Genomic DNA, 17948 nt, shown 5'->3' on the forward strand with positions numbered 1-17948 from the left:
GCCTCCTGATGCTGTCGCCAACTCCAGACTCTGTCATTGTGCCACTCTGTGGTCTCCGTCTGATGCTGCTGCACCTCTAGACTCTGTCATTGTGCTACTCTGTGGCCTCCTGATGCTGTCGCCAACTCCACACTCTGTCATTATGCCACTCTGTGGCTTCCTCATGCTGCTGCCACCACCACACTCAGTCATTGTGCCACTCTGTGGCCTACTAATGCTGTTGCCAACTCCACACCCTGTCATTGTGCCACTCTGTGGCTTCCTCATGCTGCTGCCACCTCCACACTCTGTTATTGTGCCACTCTGTGGCCTCCTGGTTCTGCTGCCACTTCCACACTCTGTCATTGTGCCACTCTGTGGCCTCCTGATTCTGCCGCCACCTCCACACTCTGCCATTGTGCATCTCTGTGGCCTCCTGATGCTGCTGCCACCTCCACACTTTATCGTTGTGCCACTCTGTGGCCTCCTCATGTTGTTGCCACCTCCACACTCTGTCATTCTGCCACTCTGTGGCCTACTCATGCTGCCGCCACCTCCAAACTCTGTCATTGTGCCACTCTGTTGCCTACTCATGCTGCTGCCACCTCCACACTCTGTCATTGTGCCACTATGTAGCTTTCTGATGCTGTCGCCAACTCCAGACTCTGTCATTGTGCCACTCTGTGGTCTCCGCCTAATGCTGCTCCTGCTGCCACCTCCACAATCTGTCATTGTGCCACTCTGTAGCCTCCTGATGCTGTCGCCAACTCTAGAATCTGTCATTGTGCCACTCTGTGGCCTCCTCCTGATGTCGCCGCTGCCGCCACCTCCAGTCACTGTCATTGTGCCACTGTGTGGACTTCTCAATCTGTTTTCCCACCCTCCCCACTTCATGACTGGGCCACTATTTTGCCTTTTTGGCCTGGATGACATCACTATTTATTTGACCCTTCTTCTGATCTGTCAGAAGGAAGGAAAAAAGAGGCGCACAACGGATCCTGTCTGTGTAGCAGCTGTAAGGACTGAATGGTCCTATCAGAATTTGGCATATGATTTGATAGCCAAAAGAAGGAGTGGGTACAAAAAGACATGCAAAAATTCCATTCACGTGTCATTTCTGTTTTGGATCCACTCCTGTTTTTTTGGCATTAGCAAAACTGATGGATTATTGAGCAAATTCTGACCGAGTGAAGGCAGATGCTCCACAAACAGGATCCGTTTTTTGTGTGTTATTGTTCTGACAGGAAGATTATATCTCTTATACATTGCACAGTACAGTTGATGCTGACAAATATATTACAGGCTTACATTTAAAAAAATCTATACATATTATTGATGGATGTGTGGAGGGGAAAAAAGTGTAGGATAGAGAAGGAGGAAAAATTTTGTCCCATGGGGTAATGTTGGCTTACTTTGGGAGGGCTGAAAAAAGAAAGACAAGGTTGCCATACTAGAAAATGTTCATTAATGTGTGATTCAAGATTGTAGCCATTTTCCTGTTAACTATTGTACCCTGAAGGTAAAGTTTACTTTCAGAAAGTTGAGATTTCCAAGAATGGGCATTTGTTTCCTTGGTGTCCATAAATAAATAGCTAAGCAGGATTCTTCTCTTTTTCTTATGATCATTTTATCTAAATAACAGTAGAAAACACAATTAATTTGCCTAAAACTCCATTTCCTATGTATGGTAACATTTTGCAGATGCAGAAAGAATTAATCTGTAGACAAATGTCTTAATATTATATGAATACTATTATGGTTTTAAAAGTGGAATAGATTTAATGGGATCAGTGCTGTTCAAAAAAAGCAAAACTTGACATTTTAGTAAGCATCTCTACAGCTTTGCAAACACTATTGTATTCTATGAAACTTTTGGTAAATTTCTTTCTTTAATTTTCATCATTGATCTTGTAACTTCCTTGTTTCTTAAACTATAGATCAGTGGGTTTAACATAGGAATGATCATAGTGTAAAATATCGAAGCCACTCTATCTTGGCTCATAATGTAAGTGGATGATGGACGCATGTACATAAAGACAATGGTACTATAGAATAAACTAACTGCCATTAGGTGTGATGTACAGGTGGAAAATGCTTTCTTTCTGCCCTGCTGGGATTGGATATTCATTATAGCTGAAATAATGAAACTATATGATACTATGATGGTTGTGAATGAACTAAATTCAGCAAGACCTCCAAAGATGAACATCACTAGTTCATTATTAGTGGTATCCACACATGACAGCTTTAGAAGTGGTGGAACATCACAATAGAAATGATCTATAATGTTACTTTTGCAAAAGGGCAGTTGGAAAGTGCAAGAAGTATGAATAGTTGCATTGAGATACGCCCCAAGGTAGGCAAATACTATAAGCTGTCTGTTGAACATCTTGTTCATAACCATCATGTACAATAGAGGGTTGCAAATGGCGATATAGCGGTCATAGGCCATTATCCCAAGCAAGAAACACTCAAGACTAACAGAAGCACCAAACAAATACATCTGCATGGCACATTCAAAGAAAGAAATGGATTTTGTTACTGACACAAGATTTTCTAAGGCCTTTGGTGTTATTACAGTGGAATAGCAAAGGTCTAAAAAAGAAAGATTATTTATGAAAAAGTACATGGGTGTATGGAGACAAGAATTTGCTTTGATAGTTGCCATGATGCCAATATTAGCCACAAGAGTCACGATATAGAAGAGTAAAAATAAAGCAAAAAGAAAGATCTGAAGGGTAGGGTCATTGCTTAGTCCTAACAAGATAAAGTAAGAGGGATTTGTGCTATTCCATGCTTCCATCTTTTGCTTCCTTCTTTGTGAGATTGCATGTATTTCTCTCTTCTTTCTATAAAACATATGTAAAAAGAACAACACTTTGTTAGTGACCACAGTTGCCAATGATTTTTTGAGTGCAGTAGCTGTAGCTGCAATTATTCTACAACCCTCTGAAAGCAACTTGAGAAGAAAAAAAGAAAGCAACTTGAGGTTGTGCAGACGAAACTAGAATTGTGTTTGAATAAGGGGAGAAACAACTACGCTGGGTTACCAATAGGTTCTATTTGAAGCCCAATAAAGCTGATGCCATGCTAGCGAATCATCTAGCTAGATTCCATAAACCATATCACTCAAATATCCCTAACCATGGTCTCACTAGTCACCCTCTTAAAATTATGGAAGAATTCCAAACCTGTTTGGGAGAGTGAGAGAAAAAAACCAGAGGGTAAGGTCATAAGGGGAGAGATTCAGCTGGCTCCAAAAGTGGGTGAAGTGATAAGGGATAGTATGTGGTGTCTGGGCTTCTGGGTCCTTGGTATAGCAAAGTCCATGAACATGGAATTCTGTCAGGAAGTAATTGATGCAAATATAAGATCCAGTTTGTATGAGTAATGATATTAGTGAGCTTTTCATTGATGACAGGTATGGGAAAAATTATCTATTATTTTAGCTAGTAGTACAAACATAGCACTTTTTCATTGAGTTTTAGTAAGGATAGAAGAATTTAAAGCATAAAATACAAGCCATGGGTCTTTTGAAATTTGGACATGGAATGAGGAATCCAAATAGTTGATTCATGTGAGGCTAAGTTGTTTACACAATTAAGGAAGGAAGAATGGTAAAATTGCACCTATTTTCTTCTTTACTACCTAATAAATCAATATAACCTCACATAAATCCCCTGTCCAGGTTCCCGTGGTCGGCAATATTATGGGGTAGGGGGCAATGCTGATCCAGCATTGCAGATGAGCTTGTCAGTTGGTCCCTGGGTTTTAGGTACAGGACAAGGCATTCCAATCAATATTCATCAGATTTCTGCTAAAATCTTAATTATATTGAGTGGTACATGGTAGTAGTCCAACAAACAGTATTGGGGAAATATCAGTCATTTACTTAACTGTGCACATATTTAAGAGTGTTTAGTTAACTCAACAGGACTACAGAACTTGCTTTCAACTCTATAGTATAATGGACCCCATACATAAAAAGTGTTTCAGAGAACTATCCTACACAGTGTACTTTGTCCTACAAAAACCAATAAGGCTCCACATTTTCTATTAAATCTGGGCAGTTGCTGTTGATATATAAGGTCAGGTTTATTAAACATGACAATGCACGCAATGCTATAATCTAGCAAGCCTCTAGCACCTAAACAGATCATAAAATCAACAGTGTTGGGCTGAAATACCCTTTTTCTCCCTAACTCCCTAAAATTTATTTAGGGTTTGATGACAATTGTCAGAAAAACAATATTACGTGTAGTTTTTAATACTTACACATTTATATAGAAGAACAATTGCATTTAACTCAACTCTTCTGCTGACATTGATGAGTTAATTTTTAGGTAGCTTAGATTTATGTTGTGTATTGGATGTACTAATTTTCTTCTTGAATACTCTTGAACTTAAAACATATTTGCAAAAAAAAAAAAATCCCAGACAGAAAAATTATTTTTTTGTGAACTAAGTTAATGTATGCTATATGTATAACAGGTATTGTTTTAGAAATGGATGTGGAAAAGATAGAATGTGTATTTTCTATTTCATAAAAGCAAAATCCTTACCATTTTAATAACAGAGCATGTTTATATGCTTGTAAATCGTTTACTAATGACCCCCATGAGAGTCTGATCTCAGATGTGCCATAAGAATTAATAGGCACAATTTGTACTGATTTTTTTCCCCAGTGATTCAACACACGAGAATTATTCAGTATAAAGTATATTTCCTAAATCTGAAAGACCACCTTCAACATGATGGAAAAACATTATGATTACCTCATTAATTTTGGGTCAGAGCCCACTTTTTCAAGGAGTGATTCGATAGCGCCTCCCTTGGGTGAACTATATTATACTATATATTGAAAAACAAGGAATTTTTTAATTATTTATTAGAAGATAGTAACAATATTGGTGTGTTACTGAAAATATAATTTAAAAAAATAAATATATTATTAGTTAGATGAGCTTGGTGGCATGTGGCCAGCTATGTGTAACTGGCACCCAGCAGCGTCTACAGATTTGACCCCAGGCGGCAGTGAGCGGTACTGAACGTCTCTCCCTAAGCACCGTTCCATTGCAAAAGGAAGGGGTAATCACAGTGCCACCTCACCACCAGTCTGAATGCAGCCATAAAGTTTGTTGAGCAGGCAAATTTATATTTAAGGCACCACAGCGCACAGACAATTGGCAGTACCCTAATGCTTAATGCCTCGGAAATGGCATTATTAGAAACCGGGGGTACCAGAAAACAGGGGTAATGAAAAATGGAGTTCTGCCCCCTTTGGGAAACTAGGGGTTACATATTGCACTAGTAGTGTTTCAGGATTTTGTCAATGATGTATTTAGGGAAAATCAAGATCAGTGTTTCTCAACCAGGGTTCCTCCAGAGGTTTCTAGGGGATCCTTAAGCAATTAGTAATTTCTGACTCTCAGGTCAGTTTAAATGACGCCAATGGGGTTTTTGGTTATCTGTAAGGGTGACACTCTTTCCTATGACCACCAATGTAAAACATTCTTCCAACTGACCACTATGCTAATGTACTGTGAGCTGTGGATATCGTAGATATGGCAGCGGTTCCCTAAGACCTGAAAGGTAGGATAAAAAGCTTGGGAAAAACTGATCTAGAGAGCTTTGCAGTAGTATACTTAGACATATTAGATTTTAAGTTCTCACTTTGTGATCATCATAATCATATGAAACTTGTACTTAAGAAACTTTATCAAAACCATCAGTTTAATAAGCTAGAGAAATATTCGTTCAAAGTACAGCATGTCCCCTTTCTGGGGTACATAATGCTATACTAGGTATTAGCCATGATTCAGGCCAAACCCACGATTGTCCTAGATTGGCCTCAATCTAAAGGGCCTTCAGCAGTTCCTTTGCTTCTCTTATCACAGGTTTTTCTGCTATATTATCGTCACTCACTGATCAGATGTGCAACCCATCTAATTGCCCTCTTGAGAGCTTTTTTTGGATTCCATACCTCACCCTGATGTCATTGTGGACCCTATTATACATGCCCATTGAGTTGTCACTGCTATAATCCCCCAAAGTATTTTCTCACAATTTTTTTATACTGTTGTCACATAAATTTGTCCTTAAGTTTTTAGGATCATATCCCAAAAGCCATTAGGGTTTCATACATGGACATTCTTCTGAGCACATTAGGTTTACAACTCCTTTAAAAGTTAAAGCTCATTCTCATTCTGCTCAGACTACCAACCCACCTCAGCTGGTTCTGGTTCAAGGGGATTGTGAAGGAGGTTCTGAATTCTGAAGTCGGGGGGTGTCAATTTCCTGAATATAAGAACTTATAACTTGGTCTGTTTGACCAGACATATCATTGATTGGCCTCAAGGGGACCTCGCTCTTCTCCAACTATACCCTAGAAAGAGCAGTTGGATACCCTTGGGACCTTAGGACCCTACTATATTGTACATTACCATCGCTACCCACTCATTTGAAAAACTTTATTCTCATCAGAGACACTATCTTGCCTGAACGGAGATAAGAAGAAGAAAAAAACTTTCTTTCAGTCTTCCAGGTACATACCTATCTGTGGTAATCCTATGTTTCCGCAGGGGGATGTAAACCAGTATTCCAGAAATGGAAACGTAAGAACGTAGTGGTAGCAGGAGATCTATATAATCAGGATACAGGGCATTTGATAACCCTTGGGAACTGTGGGCCAAATTACCTTCTCCTACATTTCTAGCGCATCCTTTGTACTATTTACAAGTGACCAGTTATCTGAAATTATTAGTAAGAGATTTTCAGGGGACACTAGGCTACAACAGGTATGACAATCTGTTGTTTCTCCCATCCCCTTCTATATCAGATATCTACAAGTTGATTCAAGACTATTTTTATATACCTTTAGCAAACACCAATGTGTGTACATGGGGAAAGAAATTATATATATAGGATGATGCCTCCACTGTAGTACAGGGATATCAGGCGGTATGTAAAAAAATGGTCAATGAATTATGGAGGGAAAACCAGTTCAAACTTTTCCATCGGGCATACAAAGTATTCAGACCTCCAGAGGGGACAAAGTTTAGTGCAAGCCTAATTTCACTTGCCCTAAATGTAAGGCTCCTTCATCCACATTGGTTTAACACCTTTGGTCTTATCTATTGATGACACGATATTGGCAGAGGATTTTACAGTATATATATATATATATATATATATATATATATATATATATATATACGCAGTTAGTGTTTTTTTTTGTCCCCGCCTTTCAGATAAACTTTCAGATGAACTTTCAGATGTAGTACAGGGCAGGGGTAGGAGAGGATGGATCTCAGTATGTCTTTTGGCTGCAAGACAGGTCTTGCTCACAGGCTGGATAGATCCTCTACCCCCTAGGTTATGGGCTATACAGATTTTGAACATATGTTATAAGTTAAAATAAAATCTATTAATGTGCAGTAAATAAACAGTAAAATACCTCATAATCCTTTAATAATTAATTCAGCATGTTCTATCATACTATTATCCATTTGTATAGATAAAAATACTTAAATAAAACATGAGTGGGTGCTCTATGCAGCATCCTGGTCTACAGTTGACATCATGATTTAAAGTTTCACTCAATATATCCTTTTCCCATAAATAATCATTGGTAATGAAAAATAAAACTACCAAAAGTTTCATTTGACTCTCCTAAATCTGTGGTCATGTGACATTAAAAGGTACTATCACAACAAACTGGCAAACAAACACAAAACCTGACTTTATTTTGTATGGTTAAATAATAACAATTAGTAAACAGCACAAAATACAATATTAGAGGGAACTTACAAAGGACCAGTATATAACATAGTATTACATTCAAACAGTCAGTGATATTGGGAGAAATCAGTACCTAGACATTAGCAACTGACTAAATATTAATGCTGCCCTACAGTGATTGTAAGCTGCACAGAATTTCTTGGCAAGGTGATCCAAACTTTCAGGTATGTACACCCAACCCACAACAGTTTATCAGCGGGAGGGTTGTATGTTCCAGATAAAAAAAAAAAAGATCCCTTTATTGCAGATTAGCAAAAGAAAGCATGTTTTGGAATCCAAATGACAGGTTCACTCGACTGATGAATCTTATTTTTACACACGAAGGTGGAAATCCTGATTGGCAGCATTTCTGGGAAGCAGATAGAAAATGGTTTTAAAGTTTTAAAGATGCAGGGCTGGCCAGAAAGGCTTCAAACTCCCAGTGATGACCAATGGAGTGTGAACCTTATTTGTCTCAGCAATAGCTGGCTATTTCCTGCACTGTACAAAACCAGATTGCACTTGGAGAGTGGAACTTACAGTGCAATTGGCGTGCAAGCCAGTCCTAATGTCAAGAGAGCTGACAGCAAATCAACTGCCCAAGCTTGCAAGCTCCAGGATGAGTTTAGGAGGTGGTATTATTTTTACATCCCTACCAGAAAGGCAAAAAATGATGTACCTTCTTTTTAACTGAAAACACTTTACTCAATGTCACTACATTGTAAACCAAAAGTGGTAAAACCCCCAGCAATTTTTAGCTATATTTCATTTTAGGCATAGTAAAATAGGGCTGTACAAACATGTTAGTAGCTCCTTTTACAGATTTGAAAAAACAATATTTGTTGATAATTTTACTCACAGCTACTTTTACCTCTGTATTTCTCAAACTGTATATCATTGGATTGATAGTGGGTATTATTACTGCATAAAACACAGAGATGATTTTATCATTAATGTGCAGATAGGCTGACGGGGTTCTAAGATATGCAAGAATCAAAGAACCGTAAAATATAGATACACAAGTCAGATGAGAAGCACATGTGGAGAATGCCTTACTTCTGCCTGATTGAATACCCAAAATAGCAATCAAGATATTGATATAAGAGTACAGAATGGTTGACATGCAGATAGCAGCTGTAAATCCCCCAAAAATAAATATAATTACCCTGTTGAGAAATGTATTGGAACATGCTAGTTTAAAGAGTGGTGGGATGTCACAGTAGAAATGGTCAATTACATTGCTTTTCCAGTATTTTAAGGCAAATGTAAGACTTATGTGGATAGCAGAGTTTAAAAAACCTGCAAAATAGGCTCCCCCCACCAAAAGCTTACACAACCTGCTAGACATAATAGTTGCATAGAGCAAAGGCTGACATATTGCCACAAATCTGTCATAAGCCATTGCAGCTAATAGATAACTCTCTGTGCTCGCTGAACCTCCGAAGAGCAACAACTGTGTGGCACATCCAGCAATAGTTATAGATTGCTCTTTTCTGGTTAAGTTTATCAGTGTGTTTGGTGTTATAATGGATGTATAGAAAAGATCAAGCATTGCCAGCTGACTAACAAAGAAGTACATTGGAGTGTTGAGTCCAGATTCCAGCTGAATAGTGGCAATAATGCCAACATTTCCTAGAATGGCAATAACATAGATAATCAGGAATGCTAGGAAGAGTAGAATTTTCAGGTCAGGATTGTCAGTTAGTCCTGTGAAGATGAATTCTGTATCTGCAGTGTGTACGCTGCAATTATTCATTGGTGTAGCTGTGGGGAAAAAAAATAAAAATATAAAATTGGTCTATTATAAAAACATTTTTCTTAAAACCACCAGCAAATAGCACTTTGAAAATATTTCTAGATGTGGCATCACAATTAAAATAAAACCATTTTTAATTATAAAGCAACATTTTTTTTTTTTATTTTTTTACTTGTATTTTTATAATGCTGATATATTATGCAGAGCTTTACATTAAGGTGCTTTAAGTCCATTGTCATATCACTAACTTTCCCCAAAGGGAAATCTAATGTCTCTACAATAGTCTTGTCAATAACACAGTCTACGTCTTTCCAATCTTAAGCAGAAGCCAATTAACCTAACTGCATGCTTTTGGGATGTGGGAGGAAACTAAATGGAAACCCATGCAAACACTTTAGCTCTTTGGCCGGCTAACACCATCCAACAGGAGCACATATGTTGTGTAACTATGTGCATAATGTAGTAACAGGACAGCATTTCATCTCAGGAACCTAGGCGTCCAATAGACCTAGGAGTGAGATGCAGTAAAGAGAACATATATTTGCAGGAATATAAAGTTGGGAGAAAATGACCACTAACAGGCTAGTATAAATGTTCTTCTTCTGCATCTGATATACATTTACAGGATTATATGTATAAATTTAAGAAATTAGGTATACCTGTACAACTGGTACAAGTGTGTTATGTAGACATTGTCAAGATGACTTGCTTAGGCACAAAAATTTCAGATTGGTGATTTAAATGACTTTAAATATGTCATGGCTGTTTGTACCAGGAAGGCTAGTCTAAGTAATTTAGAAACTGCTGATCTGCTGGGATTTTCTCTGAGCGAAAATGCTTTGTTTATACCAATAGTCAAAGGAGAATGTCCAGACTGGTTTCGGCTGATCTAAAAGCACAACATATGGAACTTGTAAGAAGATGGGTTCCAGCGGCAGGTGCCACTCCTACAATTCCCATGGGCCCAACCAAATTGGAAAAGAGAAGTTTGGAAGAACATTGGCTAGTCTAATGAGACTTGAGTCCTGCTACAACATTTGGAGGGTAGGATCAGGATTTGGCATCAATAACATGAAAGCATACATTCATCCAAGCATTCATCCTTCCTTGTGTCAACAGTTTAGCCTGGTGGTGGTGGTGCAAGGGTGTGAGGGGATTTGTTCTTGTCATACTTTGGGCCCCTAAATACCAACTGATCATTGCTTATTTGCCACTACCTACCTTTTTGCTTGCCACGTCCATTTTTTTATGACCGTAGTGTACCCATCATCTAATGGGCAGTTCACTGTACTCAAATGGCCTCCACAGTCTCTGGATTTTAATACCTTTCAGTACCTTATGAATGTGGTGTAATGGGAGATCCACATTCTGGATGTGCAACTCTGCAGCAACTGCATTATGCTATCATGTCAATATGGACCAATCCTTATTGAACGTTTCCAGCACCTTGATGAATGTACGCCATGAAATGTGGCAGATCTGAAGCCAAACGGGAGTCCAACCTGGTACTAGCTAGGTGTACATAAGTCAGTATATGTTATCATTTTGTGAAAAAACAAAATTTTAACATGATCAGTAACAAAATAATAGGGATTTACAAACAAAATAATTCTTATCTTTATTGCTGCCATTTAGTTTCCTAATCAGTACCACTTATAGCAATTGATAGGAGATATGAGATCCTTAAGTCATGAGATCATTTCTGGGTTTTGTTGACTTCAGCCAGATTGCTCCTCAATCTTTATGCCTATAGGAAGGAGTTGACACACTTCTAGGATTACATATGAAACATATTTTGGTCAGGTTTGATTTACGCATCCAAACACTGTAATTTGTCCAGGGATGTAACCATTGCAAAGTATGTACTGGGCCAGATTCTCCTATCTCATCTTTCATAATTAATAAAAAGTGCTTGAGTGGTCTATCAAGTAGAATGAGTAATTGTGCAGACAGGGGTGCACATAAGAAGGTGCAAAGTGTGCCACTGCGTTAGGGCCCTGAATCTTCCTCAGCCAACAGGGGCCCCAATGAGGGGGGGTCAAATGAGTTCAGCGGGGGGATGGGGGCAAGTTAGTTCTGCACAGGGTGCTAGCCCAGGTGAGATGTAGTCTTTTGTGGGACCAAGCAGCTCCTGACAAGTTATAGAGAGCCAGCAGGTTCTGTTACATTGATATGACCAGCTACACACCTGCTATCAAAAAATGAAAGATAAAAAAGACATAACCCTACACACTAAGATACAATATAAACATATAACAGTAATTCAAATCTTCATAAATTACCACAAATGTGTACCTGCTGCCCTATTGTCCTAATTATATCATTTTATCTTATTTAGTTTTCAAACATACCCATTGACTGTTTATGATAACTTTAATGAGAAATACTGACACCAAAAAAGCATCAGTGTAGACTTACCCAGTTACTAGGTCCACTCAAATGTGATTATTCTGGCATTTCTTGATCATAGTAACTTTCAATCATAAGCCTAAATTTGCAGAAGTATTTTAGGTTGATATGTGAAAACTTCAGCAGAAAAAATACAAATCTAAAGCTTTATATTTTACCAGAATGCCAAAATAAATAACATAATTATGTGTGGGAATACTTTTGGATGGAGCCATGGTTTTAAGGGGCTGATTGCAGGTTTCAAACAATAATTTTTTGTGCCTCGTTTTGCTTTATTTGGGTTTGGTTCAATGTGGGATAAAAGCATGAAAATTAAAAGAATAATACAGCAGACACATTTTTTTTTTAAGATTTCAGGTTCACAATGACATTGAAGCTTAGAGCTAAGTCAACACTACTAAGATATTTAATTGATTGTTTGCAGTAATCTCTTACATCTTTTAGACTGTCCCACTTTTCTTTGACCACTCTCATAGATACAGTCTTTAACGTGACATTATTCCTTTGAAAATCTTACTCTACATAATAAGCACGGTACAGAGTTGTTATGGGTGGTCTAGGTAAACTCTCTTTTGCCACTTTCCTTCTTTCTCTCCCCTCTCTATTCTTTCTCTTTCTTCTCCTCCATTGTATATTAATTAATAAGTTTCTCACCTAAAATGTATTGGAAAAGTCAACTGTTATGTATGTTTACATGCATAACCTTGTATTTATTAATACTTATATGTATACATGTGTGGGAATACTTTTGGATGGAGCCATGGTTTTAAGGGGCTGATTGCAGGTTTCAAACAATAATTTTTTGTGCCTCGTTTTGCTTTATTTGGCTTTGGTTCAATGTGGGATAAAAGCATGAAAATTAAAAGATTAATACAGCAGACACATTTGTTTTTTAAGATTTCAGGTTCACAATGACATTGAAGCTTAGAGCTAAGTCAACACTACTAAGATATTTAATTGATTGTTTGCAGTAATCTAACTTGTGGCACTTGATATTAGTGTTGTGCTGATGACTGGCAATAAGCAGTTATATGTCATAGATATGTATTCACCAGTGAATCCCTGGGCTAAGATGTAAGAGTTATGATGTCTACAGATTCTTTTTTCATTGAAGTTTCGGCAAAGTATTAGCACTCAACTAGGGACTGCACAACTGTACAACTGTATGAATACCTAATGTTGCCACTAGCGCTTATAGCAAGTCTAAAAGAATGCACTAATGGGCCCAGGGCAAAATCTGTATATTTTTAATACACTTAGCTTTTCTTGCCCTAGCAAGAAATAAATTAAACATTTCAACCCAGGAACATTATGTCTGCCCATTGGTGTACACTGTTTTTCCCAACAAACTCCTGTTTTGAAGAACTAATGTGTGCCTTGAGCCTTATATAGACATCAGCTGGTAAATTTCCCTTGTACCCACAAAGTCAACGAATTCATCAAAACTGTGTTAAAATGTAAGTTTTTTAAATAAAGAAATTTTATAAATTAAGTAATTTCAATATGTTTTGCTATGGCACCATTAGTCTTATACAGTAATTATTAAATAAAGTTTGGATATACATAAATTAAAGATTTTAATTGTAAAACATGTATATTTGATTTAAGCATGAAAGTGAGTGCTAATTAAAATGGTTGCAGCCTATGGTCCTTTGCAGCCATATGGTTGTTTCAGTCTCAAATTGTTTCTTATGTTACCAGCATGACTAATGTGCAACTTAAAATGGATCTGTTCCTATTCCTACGTTATTTTTCCTCTGAGACTCTCCTTAGTCACAAGAGCCATCTTTCCACACCACTTGGATACTTCATTGTCTACTGGCAGTGAGACGTGTGATAATGTGGAAATGGTTAGAAAGCTTTCCTCCTGCACAATCTCACTTAACTAATGTACCTAGAAAAAATGCCCCAGAAATAGCTTGGCTCCTATCTTAAACCATCAGACCAGTGCTTTTTCACAAGATGGTTTACCTTTATCCTTAACTCATTTGAGAACCAGGTATGAACAACTTAACTTACTTCCTTTAAATGTACAATGATTTTCATTTAGGAGCATTTGAAGTAAAGAATCCAATTTTGACAGGTTTTCTCTTACATCTTTTAGACTGTCCCACTTTTCTTTGACCACTCTCATAGATACAGTCTTTAACGTGCCATTATTCCTTTGAAAATCTTACTCTACATAATAAGCACGGTACAGAGTTGTTATGGGTGGTGTAGGTAAACTCTCTTTTGCCACTTTCCTTCTTTCTCTCCCCTCTCTATTCTTTCTCTTTCTTCTCCTCCATTGTATATTAATAAGTTTCTCACCTAAAATGTATTGGAAAAGTCAACTGTTATGTATGTTTACATGCATAACCTTGTATTTATTAATACTTATATGTATACCATATGTGTACAATATTGTTGTGCATTTTTATTTTTACTTTTTCTCCAAAAAATGGTATTTAAAAATGGTTGCAATAAAACTTACACACATACACAAACATGCACTCAGACTGAAAAAAACTAAAATTACACTGTTCTTAGATTTAACAAAGCTGTACATTCATAAAACCACTTAAATGACTTCTTACTTTGTCAGTGAACAGTTCTGTGGCGAATGTGAGTTTCAGTAAGTGCTTCCAATTGAGTCCTTCTGGTTCTTGTGAAGAGCAAATCTTTCCCGATCCCCAAAATCATATATGTAGTCAATTTTCACCCTTCCCATAAAACCTAAACTATTTTATACACATCTTTCAATTTCTCTTTTGCAAAATTTGAATTCATTTGACTAGGCCGTCTCAGCCTTGGTGATATATTTTAATTGAAGAAGCAGGGCAATTAGAAACTTCATTACACAGGTAGATATTTACATAGTCCAGTTCCACTAATTTTGGTGTATTGATGCTCAGAACTGAACTGCATATTACAGATTTGTTCTTAGCCTGGTTTTGTGTTGGGAAAGGATATGTCTTTTCTGTTTTAAAACCAGAAAATATTTGCTTAATTTAGAAACTGCAACTTAACATATAACACTAGCTGTAACCTCCCTGGCGGTTTAATTATGTCAGTATTTTTATGTCAAAAGTGGTACATTGTTTTGCATGGAAATTTATTTTACATTGTAGACCTATATTTTTAGGCATAACTCACAGAAAAATTTTCAATATTTAATAAATTTAATAAATTTTAAATAAAAAAACACAAAAATATGTTTAAACAAGGGTGCATAAAATACTGAAACCTGTAATATAACTGTACAGTAGCACGTATAACATATATATATATAAAAAATATAATGAATATTTTGTATTGTATTCAATACAGTTATTTTGTATTGAATCCAATACAAAATAATTTGAATTTCCTACCGCGCTCCTGCACACACTGACGCATGCACCGACGTCACCGTGAATTCCCGGGGAACATCAGTGCACTCGCCAGGGGAAGATCTGAGGAAGAGGACGCGACCAGAGGATGGGCACGGTTGAGCAGGATGCTGGAGGACGCCGATGGGACCAGGTAAGTGTTTTTTTTAATGTTTTTAACTACCTCGAGTGTGGCTCGGGTTACCGCTTTCACCATGTTATTTTTACCCCAAACCACACTCTGGATTACTGTTCAGGGGGTTAAGTCTATATTCTACCAGAACACTCAGATCCTTAATTATTGACTACCCCAGTTGTACACACCCTAAATAAATGATGCATGAGATATTTAGCCTCCAAGTGCATCTCTTTGCATTTATTAACATTAAACCTCACTTGCCAGGCCCAACAGGGTCTATTAGTACTCTATTCTCCTTTAGTAGATTACTTGGGTAGCTGGCTAACACAGTTGCAGGAGATTTTTTAAATCCTTATATGTATCTCACCTCATCCACAGAACTTTTGAGATTGAGTTTTGAGGAACTCTGTAGCCTCCCTGAACCTCAGAGACATATCTTATTACAACTACAGTATACAGGCTTTTGCTTGATAGGTATACTAATACTCTCCCACATTTTTCCAGTGAATGGAAAAGAGACTTTAACAGGACCTTTGTGGCGAGGACTGGCACAATGCCTTTACATTCACCTATAGAGCCTCACTATCCAGTTGCAACCAAGAAAAGAATTTCAAGATCCTTTTTAGATGGTACCGGGACCTTGTGACCCTATATCACATTTCCAACTGTATCTAACCTTTGTTGGAAAGATTTGGACACTTACTAGCATGTCTGGTTGAAATGCCCTCTAATACACACTTTTTAGAAAGATGTTTTTGATATTTGCAAAGTTCATTATGATTCTCCCTATCTCATTTCCACAGAAATTGCTTTTTTGTCAGTTTTCACTCTTCTTTCACTTCCCAAAGCAAGTTGCACTCCAGCACCTCCAGTACTTAAAGTTTAACATGATTATCACATGTTAAGTTGATCTATATAGGTGTGTTGATTTTTGTTCCCCCTTTTAGGCTAGTGTTCTTTTGTGTTGATATAATTGAACATTTGATACTATTCTTCCACAGGTATTACATAGGATGTCAAACATTGTGTTATGATTGTTGCTTTCAATGTACTTTCTTGTTTTTTGACCTTTTGTGTTCTCTGAACATTTCACATGTTTAAAATAACTTTTGTAAAATTTGTATTGCTTTACTATGTATATTGTTATAAATATTACTTTGATACTTAGATGGGAAGGAAAAAAACACCCTCCTTAGTAACCAGCCATAATTTAGCTGACATTTTCCCTAGCACTACAATGATAAACCTAAATTGGCTGTACTGTTTTACTGAAACAACTCTTTTATCTGTAAATTGGTAATAACTTTTGTTTGTTAACTATTTTTGTGATTGCTTTTTTAACCTCTCTGTTTCGTAAACTGTAAATAATTGGATTCAGCATTGGAATCACTACAGTGTAACACACGGCAATGGCTTTATCATTGTCCTGCATGTACTCTGATGGGGGTCTGAGGTAAGTGAAAATCACAGTTCCATAGAAAATAGAAACGCATGTCAGGTGAGATGCACAGGTGGAGAAAGCTTTACTTCTGCCCTTTGCAGACTGAATTCTCAGTATAGTCACCAGAATATTGACATAGGAGTATAAAATAACAGACAAACAGCTGACTGATGCAAAACCACCAAAAATAAAAATCACAACTTCATTGATATAAATATCAGAACATGTCAGTTTCACAATGGGCAGCATATCACAGTAGAAATGATCAATAACATTGTCTTTTAAGTAGTTTAGCTTAAATGTAAAACCCGTTTGAATACATACATTAAAATATCCAGCAATGTAGGCTGCAGCCACAAGCATTTTACAAACACTCTTAGACATGATTTTTATATATTGCAAGGGCTGATGTATAGCTACAAACCGATCATAAGCCATTACTGCCAATAGATAGCTCTCTGTTGTAGCTGAACCCCCATAGAATAAAAATTGTATGGCACATCTTAAGACAGTTATGGATTTAATTCTTCTGTTAAAATCTGCCAAGGTGTTTGGTGTAATGACAGAAGTATAAAAAAGATCAAGCATTGCCAACTGGCTTACAAAGAAATACATAGGTGTGTGGAGGTCAGGATCCATGTGAATTGCCACAATAATTCCTGTATTTCCAAGAACAGAGGTACAATAGATCAACAGGAAAACCAGGAATAGAGGAAATTTCAGATCTGGGTTCTCAGTGAGTCCTCTGAGAATTAACTCGCTGTGAAATGTATACATGCTGCAGTTATTTATATTGTGTTCTGGAAGGGAGAATAAAGAAATAAAACTAAGCTTGAAGATTTGTATTTACATTTTCCTAGGCTAATCCACTACTATACTGAAAAAAAAACTTGACATGCCAATATTAGTATGAAATAGACCAAATTGGGATGCATAAACTTTCCCTACAGTAATTTCAAGGATACAAATAAACCACAATGGCTGCAGATATAAATAGAAAGGTCCCAACATAGGGCTAAATGAAATTATCTATTTTTATATTAGGCATCTGGGCAATCTCATTCTTTTATTAGTGGTTGTCCTTACACCCTAGTA

General features: G+C 37.1%; 3 protein-coding genes across 3 annotated transcripts in view; all 3 read right to left on the minus strand.

Moving 5' to 3' along the window:
• Positions 1–1840: 1840 nt before the first annotated feature.
• LOC140337305 (olfactory receptor 5AP2-like) lies at positions 1841–2782 on the minus strand. The gene has a single exon (XM_072421324.1). It carries the CDS (start codon positions 2780–2782, stop codon positions 1841–1843), a length of 942 nt encoding a protein of 313 aa, XP_072277425.1.
• Positions 2783–8512: 5730 nt separating this feature from the next.
• LOC140338088 (olfactory receptor 5AP2-like) lies at positions 8513–11332 on the minus strand. Its single transcript, XM_072422524.1, has 2 exons — positions 11305–11332; positions 8513–9486 (listed from the first exon to the last, which is right to left on the minus strand). The coding sequence occupies exons 1-2, from the start codon at positions 11330–11332 to the stop codon at positions 8513–8515; spliced, it is 1002 nt and encodes a 333-aa protein (XP_072278625.1).
• A 5362-nt stretch (positions 11333–16694) lies between these two features.
• Positions 16695–17948, minus strand: part of LOC140338913 (olfactory receptor 5AP2-like) — an 8834-nt gene continuing 7580 nt past the window's right edge. Inside the window, exon 2 of the mRNA XM_072423661.1 lies at positions 16695–17653. Coding sequence (XP_072279762.1) covers positions 16695–17653 — 959 coding nt within the window. The remainder of the gene's footprint in view (positions 17654–17948) is intronic.

Source organism: Pyxicephalus adspersus, chromosome 1 (assembly GCF_032062135.1).
Source record: "Pyxicephalus adspersus chromosome 1, UCB_Pads_2.0, whole genome shotgun sequence".
Taxonomy (NCBI): Eukaryota; Metazoa; Chordata; class Amphibia; order Anura; family Pyxicephalidae; genus Pyxicephalus; species Pyxicephalus adspersus.

Excerpts from the sequence above, each read along its gene's own strand:
- LOC140337305 (XM_072421324.1), bottom strand. The coding sequence starts at position 2,782 with ATGGAAGCATGGAATAGCACAAATCCCTCTTACTTTATCTTGTTAGGA.
- LOC140338088 (XM_072422524.1), bottom strand. The coding sequence starts at position 11,332 with ATGCGTAAATCAAACCTGACCAAAATAT. Across the intron at positions 9,487-11,304 it reads ATCAAACCTGACCAAAATAT|ATACAGAATTCATCTTCACA; the intron begins GTTTCATATGTA and ends TACACACTGCAG.